The sequence below is a fragment of the Mobula birostris genome, chromosome 26 (assembly GCF_030028105.1).
Source record: "Mobula birostris isolate sMobBir1 chromosome 26, sMobBir1.hap1, whole genome shotgun sequence".
NCBI classification, from domain to species: domain Eukaryota; kingdom Metazoa; phylum Chordata; class Chondrichthyes; order Myliobatiformes; family Myliobatidae; genus Mobula; species Mobula birostris.
Window position 1 is genome coordinate 8220585 of NC_092395.1, and position 25303 is coordinate 8245887.

Genomic DNA, 25303 nt, shown 5'->3' on the forward strand with positions numbered 1-25303 from the left:
ACACAGGTACCCCTCTTTCAGTAAAAGAGTTGCCCTCAAGTTCTTGATTCCTTAACTCTGGGAAAATGACCCCAGTGGGAGTTCCCAACCTGGGGTCCACAGATCCCTTGCTGAATGGTACTAGTCCATGGTATAAAAACATTGGGAACCCCTGCATCCACTCCTCATGATTTCATACACCTCTGTAAGATCACCTCCTATGCTCTAAGAAATAAAGTCCTAGCCTGTCCAACTTCACCCCACAACTCCGTTCCCCCAACCACCGCTACTTTATCATTTCCTATAAGAGACACCTTATGTACAGACACTCTTGTACTCTAGGTACATACAATCAGTCTATGTATATAAGCTAATCTTACACATTTATGTTTATTGCATTTTTATTGGTTTTTTTTAGACTTGTTGTGTTTTTTAAGATGCATCAGATCCAGAGCAACATTCATTTGGTTCTCCTTTTACACTTGGCACTGAAGAATGACAATAAACTATCTTGAACATTGAAGTCCTGGCAGTATCCTTGTAAGTCTTTTCTGCATCCTTTCCAGTTTTATAACATCATTCTTATTGCAGGGAGACTAAAACTTTACACAACACCCCAAATGCAGCTTCATCAGTGACCTGTACGACCACATCATGACGTCCCAAATCTTCTCAATGCCCTGACTGATGAATTCCTCCAGCAGTTTGTTGGTCCAGATTCCAGCAAAAACTCACCCCTCCCCCCCGCAGATGCTGCCCAACCCACCGAGTTCCTCTGGTAGTTTGTGCTTTGCTCCAGATTCCAGCATTAACTGTCCATAATCCACGCCCACCCTCCTCTCCACCCTACCATCAGGTGCCGGCCGACCTACCGAGTTCTCCAGCTGACTCCTACATCCGAAGACTACTGAGTCTCCTCTCTAAGTTTCTGCTCCCCTTCCTTGGGAATGGAGCTCATTAAAGGAAAAAAAAGACGCATTGAGCTCTACAAGGTGGCCCTTTTATCGTCGGGCATAATAATAGACAAAAGATTCTACAAGATGCCGGAAATCCAGAGCAACACACACACAAATCTGGAGGAACTCAGCAGTTGACAGATGTTCTATGGAGAGGAATACACAGTCGATGTTTCGGGCCGAGACACTTCATCAGGGCATGAAGATGCAAAGAAAGCTCGGGACCACAGGCCTCAGGCACTGCGGACAGGGGAGAACCGCGCGAATACAATAGGGGAAGCAGCAGTTGGGAAAACCGCCTGATGATCGGCCTCGGTACTACCCCCACCAGCGGGCTTTATGCCTCAGCGACGCTGGAAACGGAGCGACTCCCCGCCAGTCCCCTTACCTCAGGCGGCGCGGCCTCGCTGCACAGAGCGGAAGAAGGTCAAACCGACCGGAAGTGGGGCTTGTCCCCTCCTTCAACAACTTTATTAACAACAGTGATCGCTTGACATAAGGGTGGGGAGTGAATGTGAGTCGGTTGTGTGGGGCAACGCCGGTGGTGTAAAGTTCCACATGTTTGTCTTTAAAATAGACGTGAGGTTTGGTTTAACATGTTTAAGAATTATCTGAGGTTTTCTGTTGACCGCCTCTCAGAAATAGTCTAGTGCGGAGAAGGTACCGGCTACCATGAGGTACAGCGTGAGGGAATTGTTGTGTCTGTCCAAGCAACCGGCCGAGAAGGCGGCTGAGCTCACCATGAGGGGCCCGAAGCGCGGCGGCGGTAAGTTTTCAATGAATAACATAACTTCTTCCTGTCCAGTGAAACGAGAGGTGAGTTACTGTGGCTGAGGGGTGATATGGGCTAACCGATAGAGCTCATGTTCCAGCTATTATAAGCCTCTGTTAAGCTTCACATGAAGTATTGTGTGCAGTTCTGGTCACCTCATTACAGGAACGATTCGGAGATTTTGGTCCACGTAACAAGATTTCTCAGACAAAACTAGCTCGTCTTTTGTTGCTCCTGAACATCTCTTTATCAACGATGGCCATAAGTTCACTTGAACTTGAAAGGACATTGGGGACGACTGAACAATGGTGCGCTCCCTCGGATACGGGAACGATGAGATGTTTGTGTTCAAGTCTGTGGAGTGTGAGTAAAACTTACAACCTTTCGATGCAGACCATAAGGCACAATAAGGTCAACTGTAGTGTACGGTTATAGTGTATTGCTTCAGTGAAGGACACGTCTTGAGAAAACGTTGGCAAATAGTTGCAGCGTTGCCAGTCATATGTGGATACCAATCAACCCTGGAGTGTAGGAGAATGAGGGGAGATTTGATAGAAGCATACAACATTATGAGGGGTAGGGTAAATGCAAGCAGGCTTTTTCCCTGAGGTTGGGTGATATTAGAACTAGAGGTCATGGGTTCAAAGTGCAAAGTAATTTTTTTTATTATCAAAGCACATATATGTCCCCATATACAACACTGAGATACATTTTCTTGTGGGCATACTTAACAAATCTATAGAATAATAACTGAAACATGAGAAGATCTGCAGATGCTGGAAATCCAAAGCAACCTACACAAACTGCTGGAGGAACTTATCAGTCCCGATGAAGGGTCTCAGCCCGAAATGTCAACTGTTTACTCTTTTCCATTGACGCTTTGTTCTTCCAGCATTTTGGGAGTCAAGTTAAAACGAGTCAGTGAAAGACTGCCTATCTAGGGTGTTCATCCAGAGTGCAGAAGACAAATAAATAATAAAGAAACGATAATAGATAAGCAATAAATATATAGAAGGTGAGATGAAGAGTCCAAGGGTGAAAGGTGAAATGTTTAAGGGGAACATAAGTTGGAACTTCTCTCAGAGGGTGGTAAGAGTGTGGAATGAGCTGCCAGCGGAAGTGGTGGATGCAGGTTTGATTTCAGCATTGAGGAGAAATTTGGATAAGTGCCTTCGTTGCTGCCCTAAACATCAGTGGTGTAACAGGCAGTAAATAAGTACATGGATGGAGTGCTATGGTTCGGGTGCAGGTCGATGGGACCAGACAGAATAATAGTGCACGGACTAGATGGGCCGAAGAGCCTGCCAATGCTGTAGTGTTCTATACAGATCATTTCAAAACGTGAGTTGTACAAAGGAAAAAATCTAAATCAGGTTTATTCTTCGGTCATTCATTATCTTGCATAATGTCAAATTTGTTTTGCAGCAACAGTACAGTGCAAGACAAGATTACAATAAATTACATAATGGTGCCAAAAAAGAATAATGGGGTGGTCATGGAATAGCAGTACCAGAAACAAAATGCAGATTAGTGTTATAAATATAGTGTTTTATATATACAGTACTGTGCAAAAGTCTTATGCACATATAGCTAGGGTGCCTTTGAACAGTACTAAATTTGTCAACGTGGAGCAGTGAGTTTGTAAATCTGGCAGGAGCAAAGGATGCTGGGAATAGTGAGGGTGGAAGCCGTGGGAGTGGGGTGGGACAGGAGGCAAGAGGAGGAGTACCAGGGTTTTGGGGGGTGGGGCGGATACAGACACACCCAGCCCCGAGACACCAGGCGAGGTCATTTGATTCCAAACAATTGGTTTATTGATCATTACAGAATGTCTCTCTGGTGCTTCCCACTCCCTCCCTTCTCCCTTCCCCTTTTCCCAACCATGATTCCCCTCTCCCTGCCCCCTTCCCACTCCCAGTCCACAATAGAGACCCATAACCAAATCAGGTTTATCACTCACTTATGTCATGAAATTTGTTTTTTTTTTCTGTGTGTCTCTCTCCCTGCCACTGTCATTAAAGCAGATGTGCGGATAATTTTTTTTTTTACACAGATTGGTTAGTGCCTGAAATGGGCTGCTAGTGGTAGTGGTGGAAGCAGATATGATGGTGATTTTTAGAGGCTCCTACAGTTGAGTAGGAGTATCGTTGTGGGGAGTGCGGAGGTTCATAAGCAACTGTATGCTGGAACATGGAGCAGCACAGAAGTTGCTGCAGGTATTGTAGATGCTGGCTAACTCACTGAGTACCTCCAGCATCTTCCCTATTGCATGTGAATAGAGGGATATGTGTCATGTACAGAAAGAAGACATTTCATTTAATTTGGCAGTGTGCTTCGCACAGGCATGTGCTGAAGGACCCATTCCTGTGCAAAACTATGCTGTTCAATGTTCTATGAACAAAGCCGGGGAACGCAGGGACCTGAGCTTGTCATTGAGTTAGATGCAGATACAGGCCCTCCAGCCTGACTAGTCTGTGCAGATCAGGTGCCTTCCCGAGCTGCATGTAAATCCCTGAGCATGAGCAGACATGTTGAGAGAGCTGTTAGTAGGCTTTATGAGTTCTATCGCTTGAGGGATGTACATACAAAAGTGAGGAAAGTTGTGTTGAATCTGCATTTGACTAATTGGGTGAAACTGGATTGTTGCATTCTATTGTGGCTGCCGTACTGTAAGAACAATATGAAAGTACAGGAAAGGATGCAGAAAAGATAGGGTAGTGGTTATCACAGTGCTTTTACAGCCCGGGGTGCCGGAGTTCAGAGCTCACCTCCTGCCGTGGTCTATAAGCGGTTTGAAAAGATGGTGTGCCACAGTAGCGTTGCAGTTTGCACAACCCTTTTACATCTCAGGATGTCTGAGTTCAGAGTTCAGAGTTCAATTCTGTGTTCTCCCCTGAACCGTGTGGATTTCCCTTGGGTGCTCCAGGTTCCTCCCACAGTCCAAAGACGTTTCAGTTAAGAGGTTGTTTGGTCATTGTAAACTGTTCTGTGATGAGGCTATTGTTAAATAGGTGGGTTGCTGGGCAGTGCGGCTCGTTGGGACAGAAGGACCTGTTCAGCACCCAACCGACAATTAAATAAAATGAATGTGCTGGCGTAGTTCTAACGATGAGGGTTTTCAATTGTTATCTAACAAACTCGAATTGTTACCTTTAGAGCAGAGATTTAAGAGATGTACAAAATTATGATTGGTTTAGTGAGGGTTGGATTGGATTCTATTATTGCCTCATGAACTGAGATACAGTGGAAAAACTTGTATACTGTTTATACAGATCAGATCATTACACAGTGCATTGAGGTAGAACAATAACAATTCAAAGTAAAGTGTAAGTTACAGAAAAGGATAGACCTTCACTGCTGTCCTAAACACCGGCGGCGCAACGAGCAGTAAATTCAGAAAGAGTAGAGTAGACTGCAGTGTAGGTAAACACTGTAGTGCAAGACCAAAACTGGGTGGACCGTGAGCTTGAGTTCATCTTATCGTACTAGAGAACTTTAAAATAGTTTGGTAACAGTAGGATAGACGCTGTTCTTGAGCATGGTGGTACATGCTTTCCGGCTTTTGTATCTTCTACCCCGTGGAACGGGCGAAGTGAGAATGTTCGAAGTTGGTGGGATCTTTGATTATACTGTCTGCTTTACTGAGGCAGCAAGATGTGTATAGAAAATCTACGGAGAGGAGGCCGGTTTCTGTGATGTACCGAGCAGTGTCCACAACTCTCTGCGGTTTCTTGTGGTCACGTGCAAAGCTGTTGTCATACCACACGTATCCAGATAGAATGCTTTCTGTGGTACATCAATTTTTATATTAAAAAAAATATTGGTAAGGGATGACAGGGACATACCAAATATTTTGGTGTCCTGAGAAAGTAGAGCTGTTGATGAGGCAGAGGGAAGCTGTAACCATGAGCAAATGCTTCACTGACTGGGAATAAAGATTTAAGATTTTGGATGGACAGTATAAACAGTGCAAGCGAGTTTGAATGAGAAGCTTGGATAGGTACATGGATAATAGAGATACGGAGGGCTGTGGCCTCAGTGCAGGTCCATGGGAGTAGGCCATTTAAATGGTTTTGGCATGGACTAGGTGGGCCAAAGGGCCTGTTTCTGTGCTGTGCTTTTCTATGACTCTACAAAGGAGATGTGAAGTAGAAGTTGTTGTTATTGTGCAGAGAACGGGTACAATTCTGAAATCCTTGGGGCTAGTAGGGATCAAATCCCTCAGTTAATGGTTGGGAACCCCTGCCTTAAAAGAAGTTTGATACAGGATTGAGAGAGAATCATTTGTAGGGTATTGAAGCAACAACTTAAGAATTTGCTGGAGAGTGTTGGTCTGGGTGTAACCTGCAATAAAAAAATTTCAGCGTTCAACAATTGTAAAGAATTATATAAAATAAAAGCAGATGTTAAAGTATAGATATGGAATAAATGGACATAAATACATAAATACCCTCCTATATTTACAATGTAAACAGCATTATACAACAGTGGTTTGAAGTGTTTACAGTGCAGCACAGTGACAGAGGTAATAGATAAATAGGGTGGTTGATCAGATTAACTGCCTGGCCATTTAGTAACTGAGGAGAAAGAAATAATATTACAGTTTGACCTTTCTTTGGAAGGATTATACTGTAACCAGTGTCTGTTAATGCAGCACTTAAGGTTGACAGCTGGTGAACGTAGTGTAAATTGTTTTATTCTTGTCACATGCACCGAGGTAGAGTGAAAAGCTATGCCCATTTTGATCATTTTATTACTACACTGCATTGAGGTAGTACAAGGAAAAGCAGTAACAATGCAGAATCAATGGTCACAGTCACTGAGAGAATGCAACACAAACACTAAAGTGCAAGACCAAAACGAGGTCAAGAATATATCTTGTATTAAAGTCCGTTCTGTAGTCTTAAACAGCTGGTTAGAAGCTGGACTTCAGCCTGGTGGTACATGTTTCAGACTTTTGTATCTCCTGCCTAATGGGAAAGGAAAAAGAGTGTCCAGAATGGCTGTGGTCTTTGATTTAGTTAGCTGGGGGACTATCAAGGAAACGATAAACATCAACAGAGTCCATATAGGTGAGGCTGGTTTCCATGTCATGTTGAACAACGTCCACAACTCCCTGCAGTTTCTTGTCATGGGCGGAACAGTTGCCCAAGGCAGCACAGTGCAAGAGTTGTCTCAAACCTTCATACTTCAAGTTATAATTAGCAATGAACTATACAAACCACTATTTGAGCGTGGAACTAACTCTCAGGGCTTTTGTTACCTATCTCAAATTACTCCTTTGCTGGGCCACTTTAGTGGACAGTGATGTGAAAGAACAGTTTGGAGTCGCGCATGAGATCAGCAAATGTTGTTCCTGTTGCGTATGTGCAGAGCAAGGACAACAACAGAGTAGTAGAATTAAAATTTTTTTACTGAATCGTGTTAACCACTCTGCACCCTGGGCAGCTTCCAGTGCAGGGGTTACAATCTGAGCCCGTCAAAGCAGAACAAGCTCACTCGAAAGCCAAAGCAAAAAGAGGGAGCCCTCTGCACGTAGGATTCAATTCACCACACGATTGATCGGTGCATGCGCCCTTGTCCCATTCTCACAATTGATCTGTTACGGTTCAATACCCTGAAGGGTATTATTGATCTAGCTGGTTGTTTGATGAACCGGCCAAGAATTAAGCATGTCTCAAAGTTCAAAGTAAATTTACTATTAAAGTACATGTATGCCACTCTGAGATTCATTTCCTTGCTGGTAATATTTGAATGTTCCTTTATTCAGTTGCAAAATGTCGACTGGTGAAGCTAGTTGTCAACTTCCTTTTTTACTTCAGAATTGATGAGGAGGAGGTAAGACTGCATTAAAGTTTAATTACTTCGCAGATTACGTGTCACAGTTTTATTGATGACTTCATAACATGTCAGAAAGCCTCGAGCAATTTCATCGTAAATACAGCAGTTCTGCAGAAATGTTTTGCTGCCTGTTAACACTTACCCCTTGCGTGATAGCACTCAGTCAGCTTTATTGTAGTCCTCTTTCCGAATAATGATGCCTTTGAGATTTTTCATGATTACACACAGTAGCCACTTTATTAGCTACCTCCAGTACCTAATAAATTGGCCACTGAGTGTATGTTCGTGGTCTGCTGATGTAGCCCATCCACTTCATGGTTCAATGCATTGTGTGTTCAAAGATGCTCTTCTGCACACCACTGTTGTAATGAATGTGTGGTTATTTGAGTTACTTGTACTTTCCTGTCAGTGTGAACCTGTCTGGCCATTCTCCTCTGACCTCTCTCACTAACGAGGCATTTTCACCCACAGAACTGCTGCTCTCTGGATGTGTGTGTGTTTTTTTTTTGGCACCATTCTCTGTAAACTCTAGAAACTGTTATGCGTGAAAGTCCCCGGAGATAGCAGTTTCTCAAACCAACCAATTTGGCACCAACACTCACTCCATGGTCAAAGTCACTTGGATCACATTTTTCCCCATTCTATTGTTTGGTCTGAACAACAACTGAACTTCTTGACCATGTCTGCATGCTTTTATGCACTGAGTTGCTGCCAAATGATTGGCTGATTAGATATTTGCATTAACGAGGTGTGCAGGTGTATCTAATAAAGTGGCCACTGAAGCTGTATATTTTCCAGCTTGCCACTTTTAACCCCATTTTTACGAGGTCCCCAGAATACTTCCTAACCTCTGAGGTGTCCTTGCTCTGTTACTGTCAACCCTCTGCTATTACAGGTTCTCATCACATCAATCCACATGTGTAGATCCTGCTCCTAGCAGTTCTTCAGTGGCATAACATCAGTCTTGAGAGCACGAAATATCCAAGGTACATTACAGGCAGCCAAAAAACAAAGAAACCCAATAGAACCCATTTTAAAAAACAGAAAAGACCGTCATACACCCAATTATATCTACTTCCTAACATTTCGAACATGCAACAGTCTGGTGATATTTAGCTGGATATAAAGCAATTTATGTATTGTTTCTGTTAAGAGAAGATCAAAAGAAAATGGTTTGTTGACAATTTTCTTGCTCGTTGTACAGTATAATTTAGACTAAACTTTCAGGAATATTTAATCTTGATATTTAATTGATGTTTAAAAAATTCATTTGTCAGCTGATTTTGGCAACTGAATGTTAGTGGGAATATTGTCAAAGAATGACTTTTGGAAACTGTAATAAGAAATGATTTAATATTCTGCTCTTGTCTATTTACCAGCCTGTCGGTGCCTTGTTACTTGAGCAGTGCAGGATCCAAAAGGAAGATGACACTGGCTTCTCACTAGGTAATGAGTTTTACCTCTTGGTACTTCCTAGTCTTGTTAATAACTGGAAGATGGCCTCGGATAATTATTAAATTCTGTTTTGAACTGTGATGCATGTTGGGATTTTTGCTGAATACAAGTCACAACACCAAAACAAAATATTGAACGGAACTAGTCTGTGCTGGCATTTATGTTCCTCCTGTCTTCCTCTACCTAACTCCAGCAGCTCAATGGTCTCTGCCTTTCTCCTCGTTAGCACACCTCGATGTTGTCTGTCTAAACTTTACCTTGTGACAGTACGTTCCACTGCTCTCAGATAAATAACAAATTATTTCTTGCATTTTAAGTGTGGTCACGTCAGTTCTAAACTCATCTGTTATTGTAAGTACCCAATCTGTTTCCTAATCCATTATTGAAGGGACATAGAGTCATAGAACTGTACGGCACAGAAACAGACCCTTCAGCCCAACTGGTCCGTGCTGAACTGTTAATCTGTCTCATCCCGTGGACCATAGCCTTCCACACACCTCACAGACATATACCTATCCATATTTCTCTTAAATGTTTGAATTGAACCTGTATCCACCACTTCCACTGGTTATATTATACCACATCCTAAACCTGAAGAATATTTGTGGTTCCTTAATGCTTTTTATGTGCTTGTAGATTATTTATTTTCTTTTTTGTATTTTTAATTGTCATGTTTTCTACTACTATTCATAAGCTATCCCCGCTCTCCATTTTTCTCATCGGCATTTATATAACACAAGAAAAGGGTCAGGAATACATCGTTCAGGCAGTGTCTGTGGTCAGAGAAACAGAACTGATGACTTGGAAAAGAGAGAAAAGAAATGTTTAAAATTGCAGGGAGTGGAGAGGGCTGGAGCAAACTGAGGAATGTCTTCGACAGACTGGAGACCATGGTTGTTCAGCAGACACACAATACAGTTGATGTCATTTACCGAATAGCTATTGAGAGGATTAATAATTGTTAATCTGTGGAGGAATATATAAGGAGGGTAGAGAGAAAAATGTGCTGATACTGTGAGATTCAGAGTGTTATAGTTAGAAATCTGAAATAAGAGAGAATGCTATCGCATCTCCCCCCTCTGGGTCCCCACCTGCTTCCCTTTATTCCATGGTCTACTGTCCTCTTCTGTCAGGATGCACCTTATTCAGCTCTTTGTCTCCACCTCCCTATCTGCTTACCCCCTCACATGGATTAACCCATTACCCACCATCTTCTGCTCCTGCCCCTCCTTTCTTTCCAGTGCTGAGGAAGGGTCTTTGCTCAAAACGGCAACTGTCCATTTCTCTGTTGTTGCTGCCTGACCTGCTGCGTTTTTCCAACATTTTGACATACCGCTCCAGATTTCCGGCATCTGCAGAATCTCTTGTCTCCAGAATGCTAGAAATACTAAACAGATCAGGCAGTATTGGTAAGGAGAAGAAAACAGAATGAATGCTGTAATCTAACACTGTTCTGCATCTCATAATGACAGCATTTAGTTCACTCTATGCTGACAACATTCATCTCCCTCGTTTTGCATTCCTTCAGACAGATCGCGTATAACATATCCAGGTATTCATCACCCTCCTTCAAATGGCATTTACAGGTAGCAATGGGGGACAAAGAAATAGCAGATGAACTTAATGAGTACATTGCATCAGTCTTCACTGTGGAAGACACTAGCAGTGTGCCAGAGGTCCGTGAGTGTTGGGGAGCAGGAGTGAGTGCCATTACCATTACAAAGGAAGAAGTGCTATGCAAACTGAAAGGTCTTAAGGTGGATAAGTCATTTGGACTAGAATGGACTATATCCCAGAATCCTGAGAAAGGTTGCTGAAGAGATAACGGATGCATTGGCCATAATTTATCAAGAATCAATTGATTCTGGCATGGTTCTGGAGGACTAGAAAATTGCAATGTCACTCCACTCTTTAAGAATGGAGGAAGGCAAAAGAATGGAAATTATAGACCAGTCAGCCTAACCTCAGTGGTTGGGAAAGTGTTGGAGTCTCTGATTAAGAATGAGGTTTCAGGGTACTTGGAAGCTAGTAATAAAATAAGTCAAAGTCAGCATGGTTTTTGTAAAAGGAAATCTTGCCCGACAAACCTGTTAGTTCTTCGAGGAAGTAACCAGCAGGATGAACAAAGGAGAGGCAGTGGATGTCATTTACTTGGATTTTCAGAACACGTTTGATAAGGTGCCACACATGAGGCTGCTTAACAAGATAAAATTCTATGGTGTTACAGGAAAAATGCTGGCAAGGATAGAGGAATGGCAGTGAGTGGGAATAAAGGGGGCCTTTTCTGGTTGGCTGCCAGTGACTAGTGGTGTTCCTCAGGGGTCAGTATTGGGATCGCTACTTTTCACATTGTTTGTCAGTGATTTAGATAATGGAATTAATAGCTTTGCAGCAAAGTTTGCAGATGATACGAAGAAAGGTGGAGGGGTAGGTAGTGCTGAGGAAGCAATGCGATTCCGAAGGACAGACAAATTGGAAGAATGGGCAAATAAGTGGCAGATGGAATACAGTGTTGGGAAAGTATGATAATGCAATTTGGTAAAAGGAACAAAAGTGCAGACTATTATCTAAATGGGGAGAAAATTCAAACATCAGAGCTGCAAAGGGACTTGGAAGTCCTCGTGCAAGACTCCCAGAAGGTTAATTTGCAGGTTGACTCTGGTAAAGAAGGCAAATGCAAAGTTGGCTTTTATTTCAAGGGGAATAGAATATAAAAACAGGGAGATGATGATGAGGCTTTATAAGACACTAATCAGGCCACACTTTGCCAACAGTTTTGGGTCCTATATCTCACAAAGGATTATTGTCATTGGAGAGAGTCCAGAGAAGGTTCGTAAGGATGATTCTGGGAATGAAGGGGTTAACATATGAGGACCGTTAGGTAGTTATGGCCTGTACTCCCTGGAATTTAGAAGAATGCAGGGGGATCTCATTGAAACCCACTGAATGATGATAGGACTAGATAAGGTGAATGTGGAGAGGATGTTTCCTACGGCGGGGAGGGGGGGTGCCCAGAACTAGAGGGCACAGCATCAAAATTGAGGGGCAACCCTTTAGAACAGAGGTAAGGAGGCATTGTTTTAGCCAGAGTAGTGAATCTGTGGAATACTCTGCCACAGACTGCAGTGGAGGTTTAAAGCAAAAATTGATAGTTTCCTGATTGGTCAGGGCAGCAAAGGCTATGGTGAGAAGGCAGCTGTATAGGGTTGAACGGAATGGGATCCGGGATTAGCCATAATGGAATGGTGGAGCAGACTCAATGGGCTGAATGGCCTAATTCTGCTCTCGTGTCTTATTGCATTAACTGTATTAGTGTCAGCTGGACAACCGTGATCCACACACTCGCACAGACATGCTCTCTGCTTTGTAGTGCCCTTTTTACACCTTTGACCTTTTCAGTACTAGAAAAGTGAGAAACAATAACCTGAAAATATTAACTGTTTCTTTCTCCACAGATACTGTACTATGAAATTTCTCTTTTTATTTCAGTTTTCTAATATCTGCAACTTTTTGCTTTTCAGTTAATGTCCATATTATGACCGTTAAAGCAAAGATTTTTATTTATTTTATTGAGAACAGTGCAGAGTAGGCCTTTCAGCCCTTTGATCCACACCACCAGCAATCCCCCAATCACGGAATGATTTACATTGACCGATTAACCTACCAGCCGGTACATCTTGGGACTGTGGGAGGAAACATGTGGTCACAGGGAGTACGTACAAACCCCTTACAAGCAACGGCGGAAATTGAATCCGAGTCACCTGTACCGTAAAGCATTATGCTAGCCAGTACACTACCGTGCCAACAATTCTTGCAGGCGACCGGAAATGCTTACTTTTCTTTCTACTTTATTGTTTCAATACATTTTAACTTTAATTTTCAAGTACTATTTTAGAACGCATGATTAAAATGCATTACTCTGATATTTGTCATGCCTTTATTGTTCTCTGTTTATTATCATAGTTTGTACTACTTTGTGATCACTATTGCCCATGTTCCCCTTGCTCTCTGGTGTTTACAGCTTACTGGGAACTAGTAGGGAATCATTCCTTGCTGGGCATTTTGCTTGGAGATTCTATACATATAGTAGGATCTCCATCCCCTATTTCCAGTTTCCTACTAGTAACCACTTTCAAAGTTCAAACTAAAATTTATTGTCAGAGTACATACATGTCACCACATTCAACGCCGAGATTCTTTTTCTGCAGCATACTTAGCAAATCTATAGAACAGTAACTGTAAGCAGGATCGATAGACACCAAGCTGTACAAATGCAGATAAAATAAATAGCAATAAAATGAGGGGACAGGCCCGGAGTCACCCCATAGTGCCCGGAACCTCCAAGTGTTGCAAACTAATCCCTCGAACATGGTCTAACAGGAGGCGGATCAAATGGCCTGCAGCTAACATGACTTCACTGTGGAAGCAGTTTGATGACGATGTTAACCAAATTCTGGAGGCAATGGCGAAGGGAGGGGTTGATAGGAAGCTGCAAGCCATGACAACAATTATTGTTAGTATCGCAGCTGAACTGTTACAGGACTGGTCAGCAACTGTCAGCAGGCTGGATGGAGAGTGAGATGTCTCCCAGTGGAGGTTGGTTGTAGGGGATTCATAGCCCGTTCTTTAGTTAAAGCCTTCAGCGTTTTGGGCATCGAGGGAGAGAGGAAGAGGAGAGCCATCCGCAGTACCACCGATGCGGTAGAGAGGGCCTTAAGATGACTGTGGCTCAAAAGAGGGGAGACATGGAGTCATAAGTAGCTAGCCACCTGGACACAAGCTGGGGTCTGATCAGCCCCGGCTGGGTCACCTGGAGGAGGTTGTATGATGTTGAAAGACCCGAAACACCCGATGATTCCAGGAACATCACTGAAGATGTGTCCAGAAGCATCAGTAGATGTATGTACACAGCGTGAAATAAGATAAAAGAACAGCAATCATTTCTTCATAGTTTTGTTTTAATTTATTTCCATATTTTATATTCAGAATAATGAGTGAACTTACAAAAATTTTTTTTGATAAGGTTCCTCACAAGAGATTATAGAACAAAATTAGTGCATGAGAATGGGGATTGGTTAATGATTAGAAAACCAAGGTTGTAACAAACTGGGGGCCCTGGGGAATGGCTGCTATGGTCCCAGTTGTTCATGATCTGCACTGGTAATCAGAATGAGGGGAACAGCTAAAACATGTCCAAGACCACAAGACTTTGGAGCAGACTTGGGTCATTCAGCCCATCGAGTCTTCTCTGCTGTTCCAGCATGGCTGATTCATTATCTCTCCTAACTCCACTCTCCTGTCTTCTCCTCAAACCTTTGATACCCTGATTAGTCAAGAACCAATCAACCCCTGCCTTAAATACATCCAGTAACATGGCCTGCACTGCCTTATGTGGCAAAAAAAATCCATGGATTCACCACCCTCTAACTGAAGAAATTTTTACTCATTTATGGTCCAAATCAGGGATTCACAACCTTTTTTCTGCTGTGGACCAATACAATTCAGCAAGGACCCCAGGCTGGGAACCCTGTTATAAATGGACATCCCTCAATTCTGAGGCTGTGCCCTCTGATCCTAGACTCCCCCACTATGGGAAACATCCTCTCAACATCTACTCTCTCCAGACCTTTCAATATTCAATAGGTTTCAATTAGATCCTCTCATTCTTCTAAACTCCAGCGAGTATTAGGCCCACAGCAAGTTAGCTGATACTATGTTGGTGGTAGGTGGGTTGTGAAGAAAATGCCAGAAAGCTTCTAGGGGGAATATTGCAGAGTTAAGTGAAAGAGTGAGGACAAGGTGGATGTGGAAAATCTGTGACATCATCTGTTTTGTCAAAAGAAGACAAAGGTGGAGTTTCATTTCATAAACACAAAGTCTGCAGATAGTGGAAATCCAAAGCAACGCAGACACAATGCTGGGGGGACTCAGCAGGTCAGGCAGCACCTATGGAAAAGGGTAAACAGTTAACGTTTGGGGCTGAGACCCTTCACAGGACTATGAAGAAGGTGGAGTTTTTTGTTAAATAGCGAGAGTTTGAAAGTTGTTGGTGTTGGGAGCGGCTTGGCTGTCCTTGTACAGGAATCATCAAGTTCACAGCAGGTAATTAGTCAAGATAAGGTATGTTGGTTTTTGGTACCTTGAATAGCCTTAAGTCTGACAGGTTTACCAGTTTGCAGTCGCAACCAATCAATGGAATATTAACAAAGCTCTGAAATTATTGTTTCTTCTGCCGTACATCATAACCAGGCTCAGCCTCTAGGTGGTTCCCCCCCACAAAAATTTCTACTTCTCAAACAAAATGAAAACTGTCAAAAAGCATCATCTCTCCCCACTCAGGTATTTTGATAGTAAAATATTAACTATCCCACTAACAATCCGGGGTTTGTCATTTTAAGAGACTTATGCAAATAAGGCTTTATCTACTTTGCAATCCCCACCCTTAAGGTGATATTGGGAGGAAATAAATAGTATTTACAGCCAGTTCTGGAATGTATCCTCTGTGATAGCAAAGGGGTTGCTGTACAAGAGTAAAGGTATGACTGTAATTATGCTCAGTGGCCACTTACTAGGCACACCTATATACCTCATTAATGCAAATAATTTAATCAGTCAATCATGTGCAGCAACTCAATGCATAAAAGCATGTGGACATGGTCAAGAGGTTCAGACCAAACATCAGAATGGGGAAGAAATATGATCTAAATAATTGTTGGTGCCAGACGGGGTGTTTTGAGTGTCTTAGAAACTGCTGATCTCCTGAGATTTTCACGCACAACAATTTACAGAGAATGATGCGATAAACAAAAATTCCAGTGAGTGGCAGTTCTGTGGATGAAAATGCCTTGTTGATGAGCGAGGTCAGGAGAATGGCCAGACTGCTTCAAACTGATAGGAAGGCAACAGTAACTCAAATAGCCAAGTGTTGCAGTGGTGTCAGGAAAAGCATCTCTGAACACACAACACATTGAAACTTAAAGTGGAGGACCTACAACAGGACACCACACATATACTGTGCATTCAGTGGCCACTTTATAAGTACCTAATAAAGTGGCTACTGACAGTATGTGCAACACTAGTGAGATCTGGAATATCTGTACAGATCATGTCTGCCTAACTTAGGAAGGCTACACTTCTGATGAGTGCAGTGAAAGTTCACCAAATGGGTTCCTGAGAATGAAGGAGGAATGGTGAAGGTGTCTCCTGTCAGTGGAGATTAAGAAGACTGGACCAATGTTCTTTGAAATTTAGAAGAGTGGTCATTGATCTCATAGAAATATACAGACATCTTTATTTTGCCTGGCCTGTTATCTGGAGTCTGAGACCACAGTCTAAGGCCAAGTGTCTCAACAGTCAGGACAGATGGGAAGAAGTTTCATAAGAGTCAGAGAGCAGTGCGGTATGGCACAGCAGCAGGCCCTTGGGCCCATCTAGTCTATACCAAACTCTTATTCTGCCTTGTCCCATACAAGAGTAAAGATTAGCTTTATTTGTCCATTGAACACTGAAACACAGTGAAGCGCATCGTCTGCATTGACCCTGAGCTTTTTGAGTTCACCATCCAAGGACACTGACGATTCAATCACCGTGTATTTAAGATGGAGATGATGCATTTGTTTTTGGTATGAGAAATATGGGATAAGTGCAGGAAAGTGCTGCTAAAGTGAACACCATGATCTCATTGAATGGTACAGCAGGGCTGAAGGGCTGAATGGCCTCTCATGTACCTTTAATGTCTCTGCCTTCCTTGTGCTTCTTAGGTGGCCTGTTACCTACCTTTATACATGTGATTGATCATTTAATAACCTTGTGCCTTCTGTTTGTCCTGTGACACCTGCATATTTTATCTCATTTTTATAAATGTGTCATACCTGTGGTGTTTAATTACCTGTGCAGAGTTTTGTTTTTTCTCACTAGCTATCCCTATCTGATGTATTTGCTATTATGACCCACACGTCTACCTCCATTTCAGAACCTGATGCTGTATTGTCTTTAGATACAGAATGAGTGGCACAACAGCATAGTGGTTAGCATAATGCATTAAAGTACAGGCGACCCGGTTTCATTTCCTGCTGATGCCTTCAAGTTCTCCTCATGACCATATGGGTTTCCTCTGGGTGCTCTGGTTTCCTCCCACAATCCAAGGACCTACCAGTTGATAGGTTATTTGGTCATTGTAAATTGTCCTGTGATTAGGCTCTAATTAAATCAGGGCAGCGTGGCATAAAGGGCCTATTTCATGCTGTATCTCAATAAATAAGTAAAAAGAATGATTATTAATTTTCCTTGGATTTTGTTTTATTGTCATTATGATTGGTTATTGGAAGGTTTTTCCACCCGAGCAACTCCTGTCAGTGTCGGCAACATCCAGCCAAGTATCCCTACTTTCTTTATTTCAGAGTTCAAAGTACATTTATTATCAAAGTATACCATAATCAACCTTGAGATTCATCTTGCAGGCAGAACCAAAACAGAAGCACAATAGAATCCATGAAAAAACCCACACAACAAAGACTCCAATGTGTGGAAAAAAGAGCAAATTGTGCAAACAATTTTTTTTTAAAAAAGTAAACATGTAAAAGACAGAGCATGAACCGCAGAGTCCCTGAAAGTGAGTACACGGCCATGAAGCCTGTTCAGTGCTGAGGCGAGAGAAGCTGGATCAGGAGCCCGATGGCTGCAGGCCACAGCAGCTGAGTCAGTTTAATACTGAGGCAAGTGAAACCTCACGGATCTGAACACCAGTTCATCCTTCATCCTCAGCCTCGGTGACTTAATCTTTTTAATCCAGCTCAGCACATAAATCAGCACAATGAGCCTGCACTCCCAATTATATTCGTGTGACCAATTAACCTACTTTATACTCGTGACCAATTAACCTACTAACCCATACGTCTTTGGAATGTGGGAAGAAAGCCACATGGGCAAAGGGAGATCATAGAAATTTCTTACAGATAGCGCTGGGAGCTGAACCTGTGTGCTGGCACTGTAATAGGGTTTTGCTAACTGCTACGCCACCCCACTGTACAAAGCAACTTTCCAGGAATATTTACTTAATACCCAACATCTTTTCCATTTCCCACACTAACTGCTTTCTGTGGCTTTAGAGGAGATTGAATTTTTGTAGTGGTGACTGTGGTAGCTAATGGACAATTGTGCATAAACACAGTGCAAGCTGATTTTACACTGAATTTGTAGTCTATAAAGAAATTACTTCTTCATTTGCTAATATGAATCTGTAATTGTGTCCCAACCATATCTTCCTAACAAAAAAAGCCTTTTTTGAGGGGGAAAAAGAATCATAAGAATTATTGTAGAGTTGAGAAAATGTTTTGTTTCTCAAGAGGAGGTGACAGTGGGGGCAGAAACTGCCATCATTCTAAAAATGTTCATTTTCTTTTTGGTTGTCCTTGTGTTGATAAGCTATCATTTCAACTGCCATCTGTTTTCAAGAAGTATGAATATGTACAAAAAGAATGCACAGAACTTCTGTACAAATGCTAACGTTCAAGGCTACATTTTCTTTCTTGCACCAGTGCCGAAGCACTCTGTGCTAATGTGGTTTCTGTGATTTTTTTAAATAACCTGAAATTAATGTTATCAAAAAACTTATTTATGGAAAGTACACTAAAAAGAGCTGGCTATCTGGTATTAAATTTATGATGTTACAACTTTCTTGTTAACAGCTTTGGGGAAATTACACTAAAAAGAGCTGGCTATCTGGTATTAAACTTATGATGTTACAACTTTCTTGTTAACAACTTTGGGAAATTAACTCCAAATTTATACTTTGTCAATAATAGTGCATGATGCACACAATGGTCACTTTATTGGTTACTTCCCGCACATAATGAAGTGGCCACTCTATGTATGTTCGTGATCTTCTGCTGCTGTGGCCCATCCATTTCAAGGTTTGACGTGTTATGCATTCAGACATGCTCTTCTGCACACCAATGTTATCCGGCTATTCTCCGCTGACCTGTCATTAACAAGGCGTTTTTTGCCCACAGAAATGCCACTTACTGGTTGATTTTTGTTTCTTGCACCACTCTCTGTAAACTCTAGAGACTGTTGTGCATGAAAATCCCAGGAGATCAGTTTCTAAGCTACTCAAAAAGCCCCATAAGGAGTTTTGCATTCTTGCTATTATCGTGAGAGTTTCATCCAGGTGCTCTGGTTTCCTCCCAAGTTACAAAGACGTACTGGTTAAGTGAGTTGCAGGCTTGCTATGTTGGCGCCAGAAGTATGGTGACACCTGCAGGCTGCCCCCAGCACAATCCTCGGACTGTGTTTGTCGTTTAAAATTTCACTACATGTTTCAATCTACATATGACAAAGCTAATCTTTTATCTTTTTGTGCTAAAGGAACTTAAATAGGACAAGACAGTAGATGAAGGGTCTAAACCCAAAATGGTGACTTAACTCAATGGACCAGGCAGCACTTAAGGATTTATCTCAGCTGTCTTGTGCCTTATTTTAAAAAAAAAATTGGATTTGTTGTCCACATATGCATTTTGGAAATACACTTTTGAAGCGAAGAAGTCAATAACTCTGCATGTGAAGTCTTATTGCTTGGAAGAAGATCAATCTTGTCTCGGGTTGACCTTTGTAACACACACAAAGTGCTGGAGTAACTCAGCAAGTCAAGCACCACCTATGGAAAGCAATAAGGATTTGACATTTTGGGCCAAGACCCTTCATCAGAACTACTGGATTGAAATGTGGACTCTTTTTTCCATTCCATAGATGTTGCCTGACCTGATGGGTTCCAACAGCATTTTGTGTGTGTTGCTCTGGATTTCCAGTATCTGCAGAATCTCTTGAGTTTATGCTGAACTTAAGATGTTTTCTGTTTTTCCTTAATCCCAAGAGAAATTCAAGCCTTAGCTGGTCGGGTATGAGCTTCAACTTGCATATCAAATAGTCAAAGGAAGTAGCATTTTTGAGCACTGTAGAATGTGCATGTTAATCCTTTACTACTAAGGGTTTACATCAACAGCGAGTTTAATTTTCCTTTTAATATAAAAGTCATCCAGTTGTGTATTATGTAATGTGTAGCTCATGTTTGACATGTTCCCTTTGTACAGTTGTCAGCAGCATTGAGACCCTGCTGAGGATGAACCACAGATTTAAAAAAAAAGAAAATGTAGCCAACTTTTTTTCAATCCTTTGGCCAATTTCCTTCACCATTATAACTGGGTCTTGATGGGGGGGAAAAAGATGGGCACATGGAGAAAAAGAACATGGTTATAATTGACGGCAGTATACTCAGAGGCAGGAATAGGCTGGAGCTGTCGTCAGTTTGGTAAACCAGTATCCATCATTAAGGACCCCTGTCACCCAGAACATGCCCTCTTCTCATTGCTACCATCACTGAGGAAGTACAGGATCCTGACGACACACACTTAACATTTTAGAAAAGGTTTCTTCCCCTTCACTATCAGATTCCTGAATGGCTCAGAACACCACCTTACTATTTTTGCTGTCTATTTGCACTATTTAATTTGGTTTTATAGTGATATAGTATAAATTTTTTGTACTTTATAGTTTTGTTTTTATGTATTGAATTGTACTGCTGCAGAACAACAAATTTCATGACGTATAACACTGATATTAAGCCTGATTCTGATTCTGACCTGGTATTTCCAGCTAACTGAGTATAACTAACGGATTAAGACAAATGAATTGAGAAGAAAATCTTAATGTCATAGTGATTTTTTTCCTTTTGTGGTTTTAATATATTTGTGCTGAGTTGTTGACTATAGCCAAAGAAACAGCATATTTTAACTTGCTTCCACTATAGTTATTTTTTTTTATTATTTGATTGAAGTATTTGTGGATGAGCCGGAAAGAAAATATTCATTTACGTGTGAAACTAAAGATGAATGTGAGGAGTGGATTGAAGCTTTGACGAAAGCTAGGTATGTAAACACTGTCATTATCTGTTTGCCATCTCCTTTTACAGAAGTCTTTATAGCATTGAACAGTTATGTAACCTACAGAAGCTTTCATTAAAATAACCCAGGGGTTTATTTGATGAAAGGATTCGGTACACAGATTCTAAAACCATTTTGTGTTTGAAGAAGCTAGGTCAATTTAAATTAGGTGGTACTACTTCCAACAACTGTGGAATTGATCCAGGCTAAAGATCCTGAATTTAACCAACTAGGCAAATTTTGTGGTTGCATCTCTGATCAACAATGTTTAGCTGGAGTTTACTGTAATTAATATTGATGAGGAAGCATTTGAGGAGGTTGGAAGGTTCCTGAAACAAAGTTTCAGTGGTTTGAAAAACCACTGTATTTGTTCTTTCTTGCCTATCGTTTCCCCTGATGCCCCTCCTCTTTCCCTTTCTCGCATGGTCCACTCTCTGCTCTTATCAGATTTCTTATTCTTCAGCCCCTAACCTTTTTCCCCCTTATCACCTCTCTACTTCTTACTTCATTCCTGCTCTCCCTCCACCTGGTCTCACTGATCACCTGCCAGCTTGTCTTCCTTCCCACCCACCCCCCCCCCCACCTTGTTATTTTGGCTTCTTCCTTCCATTCCAGTCCTGATGAAGGGTCTCGGCCCAAATCATCGACTGCTTATACATTTCCGTAGATGCTACCTGACCTGCTGATTTCCTCCAGCATTTTGTGTGTGTTACTCTGGATCTCCAGCATCTGCAGAATCTCTTGTTTTTGTAATTTATTATACAGAATTAAAATTGGACGTGTTTGAATATTTTAACGTCCATATACATTAATCATTGTTTTTGTTCCACAGCTACGAGTACATGCGGCAAAGTTTAATATTTTACCGAAATGAAATTCAAAAAATAACTGGAAAAGTGAGTTTATAAAATATGGTTTGTTACTAATCTGCTGAAATTATAGCACTGGATATTACAGTGCATGGTATCCGTGACCTTTATTCTAAATGATTTTTACTATCCCCTTAACCTGGGAAATCCAGGATTTAACTACTCACAATTCTACAGGCTCAATGCAGTCCAGGTCTTTGCTCAGCAATCACAACTAGACTACAAACCCATTGGCACCTAAATTTCTGGTGCTTTGATTAAAATTTGGAAATTTGGTGAAGGTTCTTAGTTAATGACTTTTACATTAGAACAGTAACAGTGGGAGTTTGAAGATGTTCATGGTATAGAGTAACCATTTGACCTATGTTGTTTTAATGGTTAGACCATAAGACATAGGAGCAGAATTAGGCATTCGGCTCATTGAGTCTGCTCCTTATCCATGGCTGATTTATTTTCCCCCTCAACACCACTTTCTTGCCTTCTCCACATAACCTTTGACTCCCTTACTAATCAAGAATCTATCAACCTCTACTTTAAGTATACCCAATAACTTGGCCTTCATGCATGACTCATGCGTTCATTTGGATTTGAGACTAAATGGGCACCAAGACAGCGTAGTGGTTAGCATGCTGCTATTATAGTTTGGGCGTTCTGAAGTTCAGTTCTGGCACTGTCAGTACAACATTTGTACATTCTTCTCATGAATCATATGGGTTACCTCATATAGTCCAGATGTACCAGTTAGTAGGGTAATTGGTCATTGTATATTGTCCTGTGATTAGGCTAGGTTTTTTGTTGGGCCGGAAGGATCTGTTCTGCACAGCATCTCTAAAATAAAAATATGGACTGTAGTTTGATTTGAACTAAATTATTCTTGATCTTCATACAAAATGTTATCACATTGTGGCCACTGTTTCTTAAAGACTCTAATGATCAGGTGTATTTGATGGTGTTATCACACAAGAGGCAACAGGGAGGTCAGAAAGTGATTGAGTAGATTTCAGAGAACAGCATCAAGTTTGGCTTAGTATTTGCCTTAACTGTAACTACTTGGCTTAAGAATGACTTATGGATAAAGGCTCAGGATGTCTGTAGTTCTGTAGCTCAATGTCCAGATTGGTGGTGGGGGGTAGGTAGTCTGTTTTGGAAGAAGTCACTTAAGCACAAACTCTAGAAATAATTCAATAGACACCATTGATTAAACAAAGTACATTTTGAAACTGATTCACTCTGGTCTAAATATCCTGCTGTTTTCCTGTTAGTATGTAGAATGTAGAATATTCTTTGCAGATTTCTATGTAGTGAAGCACTGTTAGGTGACTGATCCTCATTTTTGGAGTAATACCTGTTCCTCTACGACAGGATCCACTGGAACAGTATGGAATTTCAGAAGAAATAAGATTTCAAACCAGATCGTAGAAACTGTTGAAAAGGTGCAGTGATTTCTGATGGTAACTATGGATTTTTATCAGCTTTCCAGTTTGTCAACTTCAAATATTGAAACAATCCAGAAAGTGATACATAAGCACAGTTACACTCTGATACAGTATCTGATTTTTTGGCAATCCTAATGTTTCAGCATCTGGCTCATTCCTCATCCTTGCTGTATACAAACCCCTGTGGGTCAGCTGTGTGTGTGGGACTGGGGCCACAATGGGGGGGGGAGGGGGGTAGGTTTGCAACTGGAGTATGGCTAGCAGTACAACTGGAGTTCAGCATAGGCCAAAGTACAGACTTTCAGCTTAGACATATCTAAATTCATCAGGGTCCTGTTTTTCCCACTCCCTTTAAACTTGCTAGATTCACTGGAGAATTTGAACTATAAATGGCTTAGTAACCGGGTATTAATAACATCTGCTAACACCACTAAAGTTCTGAGTACCAGTTTGAGTTTTGCTCTAGTTACTTGTTCCAAAATTTAAGTTCTTGACTATTCAATTGCTGAGCAAGGGCCCAAAATTCACCCGATTTTACTTTTCCTTTTTTAGATTCTGTTGGACCTGCTACATTGACCAACTTTATCGGGGTTTTCCTCTTTCTGACGTTCCTAGGTTATTTTTAGTAGAAGTGAACTCGTGCATGTAAGGATGGGGTAGTGGAGAGAAAGGGTTGGTGTCTGAGTGATTATAATAGTCATTCACTGTAAATGATTTGAATTGGGTATATTTATATTTTGTACTAGCTTTTTTGTGATGTTTGCATGTAGATACTTTGGGATTTCCTGGATGTAGCTTGCAGTATCCAATAGACTGTAACTGTGAACTTCAAGTATTTCTGTTGGTTGGAATAAAGCATTAATGATGGAACTATTACATTGTGATTAGTTATAAAATTAGGAAAAATAATTGAGAATGCTGGGGCTGCTACATACTGGATCTTGAATAGTTATTTTAGGCTGATGGGTCTCTGCTTTACACCTGATTCACCTGTCAGATCTATTTCTAAATTTATGTATATTAAATTTATTAAACCTATTGTTCATTTCCAATGAACTGAAATTAATATAGTGTAAAAAAAAATCAACTTTCATTGTTGAGTATAAATAAGTTTTGAGAATAAAAACAATGCTAGAAACCATAAGCGCCATTCAAGAAATGTGTAGTGGGATTAATTCAGAGGGTTTGTTGGGTGGTGCAGCTCAAAGGGCCAGAAGAGCCTATTCTGTGCCGTATCTCAATAATTAAATAAAAATACTCCTAAGTATCCACAGCCAATTGGATCTTTCACAGTGATTCAGTTAAAATAATTGCAAAGTAGATTAATGGAAAATAAAACTAAGTTAGAAATTGGAGAATCAGACTGATTTGATATCAGTGACATAGGTCATGAAATTTGTTTTGTGGCAGCTGTACAGTGCAATGCATAAGTACTATAAAGTACAAATGTGTTAAACATTAAATAAGCAATGCAAAAAGAGCAAAAGTAGCAAGGTAGAGTACATGGGTTCATTGAGAAATCTGACGGTAGAGGGAGAGAAGCTGTAGGAGTGTAACGGTATTTTCTCACTTATTTCACATATGTAAAGCAAAATAGTTCAATAAGAATTTGTCTGCACCCATCTTGTTTCTTGTCTCTTTGTCATTACCCTATCAAACCTCACTTTTAATGCATTGCTCCCCTTGCCATTTCATTTTCTCAAGCTGTGCAAACATGACATCTTTTCCACCCTGACCAGATAGATTTTCTAATCTTTTGGGCCCCTACAGTTGACAGAAGAAATCTGGTTGCACAGCCAAAAAACCCACAGCAACTCTCATGTCCAGAGTACAGTGATAATTAGGTAGAAGCATTGTCAACAGTGATAGCAGCATCTGCTTTGCCTGCAGCTACAGCAAAATGCTTACATAAATGAAATAGAAAATATTCAGTTTTGGGAATGATTAACTTGTGCTGTTTAAGCTTTTTTTTAAATGAGTGATTTTTCTTTTGACCCACTGCAGTGGTAATGGTTGCAGAAGTCATCTTGGTGGGGGGGGGGGGGGGGGTAAACTTATT

General features: G+C 41.2%; 2 protein-coding genes across 5 annotated transcripts in view; one reads left to right on the forward strand and one right to left on the reverse strand.

Annotated features, from left to right (window-relative positions):
• sf3a2 (splicing factor 3a, subunit 2) overlaps nt 1-1393 on the reverse strand; it is a 31518-nt gene extending 30125 nt beyond the window's left edge. Inside the window, exon 1 of the mRNA XM_072243809.1 lies at nt 1324-1393. The gene's annotated coding sequence lies outside the window, so the exon portion shown is untranslated. The remainder of the gene's footprint in view (nt 1-1323) is intronic.
• plekhj1 (pleckstrin homology domain containing, family J member 1) lies at nt 1387-25231 on the forward strand. 4 transcript variants are annotated; one of them, XM_072243812.1, is made up of 7 exons: nt 1387-1701; nt 7478-7545; nt 8928-8994; nt 20834-20924; nt 21772-21835; nt 23171-23241; nt 23797-25231. In XM_072243812.1, the coding sequence occupies exons 1-6, from the start codon at nt 1608-1610 to the stop codon at nt 23225-23227; spliced, it is 441 nt and encodes a 146-aa protein (XP_072099913.1). In that variant the 5' UTR covers nt 1387-1607; the 3' UTR covers nt 23228-23241; nt 23797-25231. The 4 variants fall into 4 exon arrangements, with proteins under 4 accessions (XP_072099913.1, XP_072099914.1, XP_072099911.1 ...); XM_072243810.1 differs by having other exon boundaries at nt 1394-1701; nt 23171-23259; nt 23797-25225; XM_072243814.1 differs by lacking the exon at nt 1387-1701 and adding an exon at nt 1741-2070 and having other exon boundaries at nt 23171-23259; nt 23797-25229.
• The last annotated feature ends 72 nt before the right edge of the window (nt 25232-25303 follow it).

Coding starts and splice junctions, on each gene's coding strand:
- plekhj1 (XM_072243812.1), top strand. CDS start 1,608: ATGAGGTACAGCGTGAGGGAATTGTTGTGTCTGTCCAAGCAACCGGCC. Junction 1,702..7,477: donor GGGCCCGAAGCGCGGCGGCG/GTAAGTTTTCAA, acceptor TCCTTTATTCAG/TTGCAAAATGTCGACTGGTG. Junction 7,546..8,927: donor TCAGAATTGATGAGGAGGAG/GTAAGACTGCAT, acceptor TCTATTTACCAG/CCTGTCGGTGCCTTGTTACT.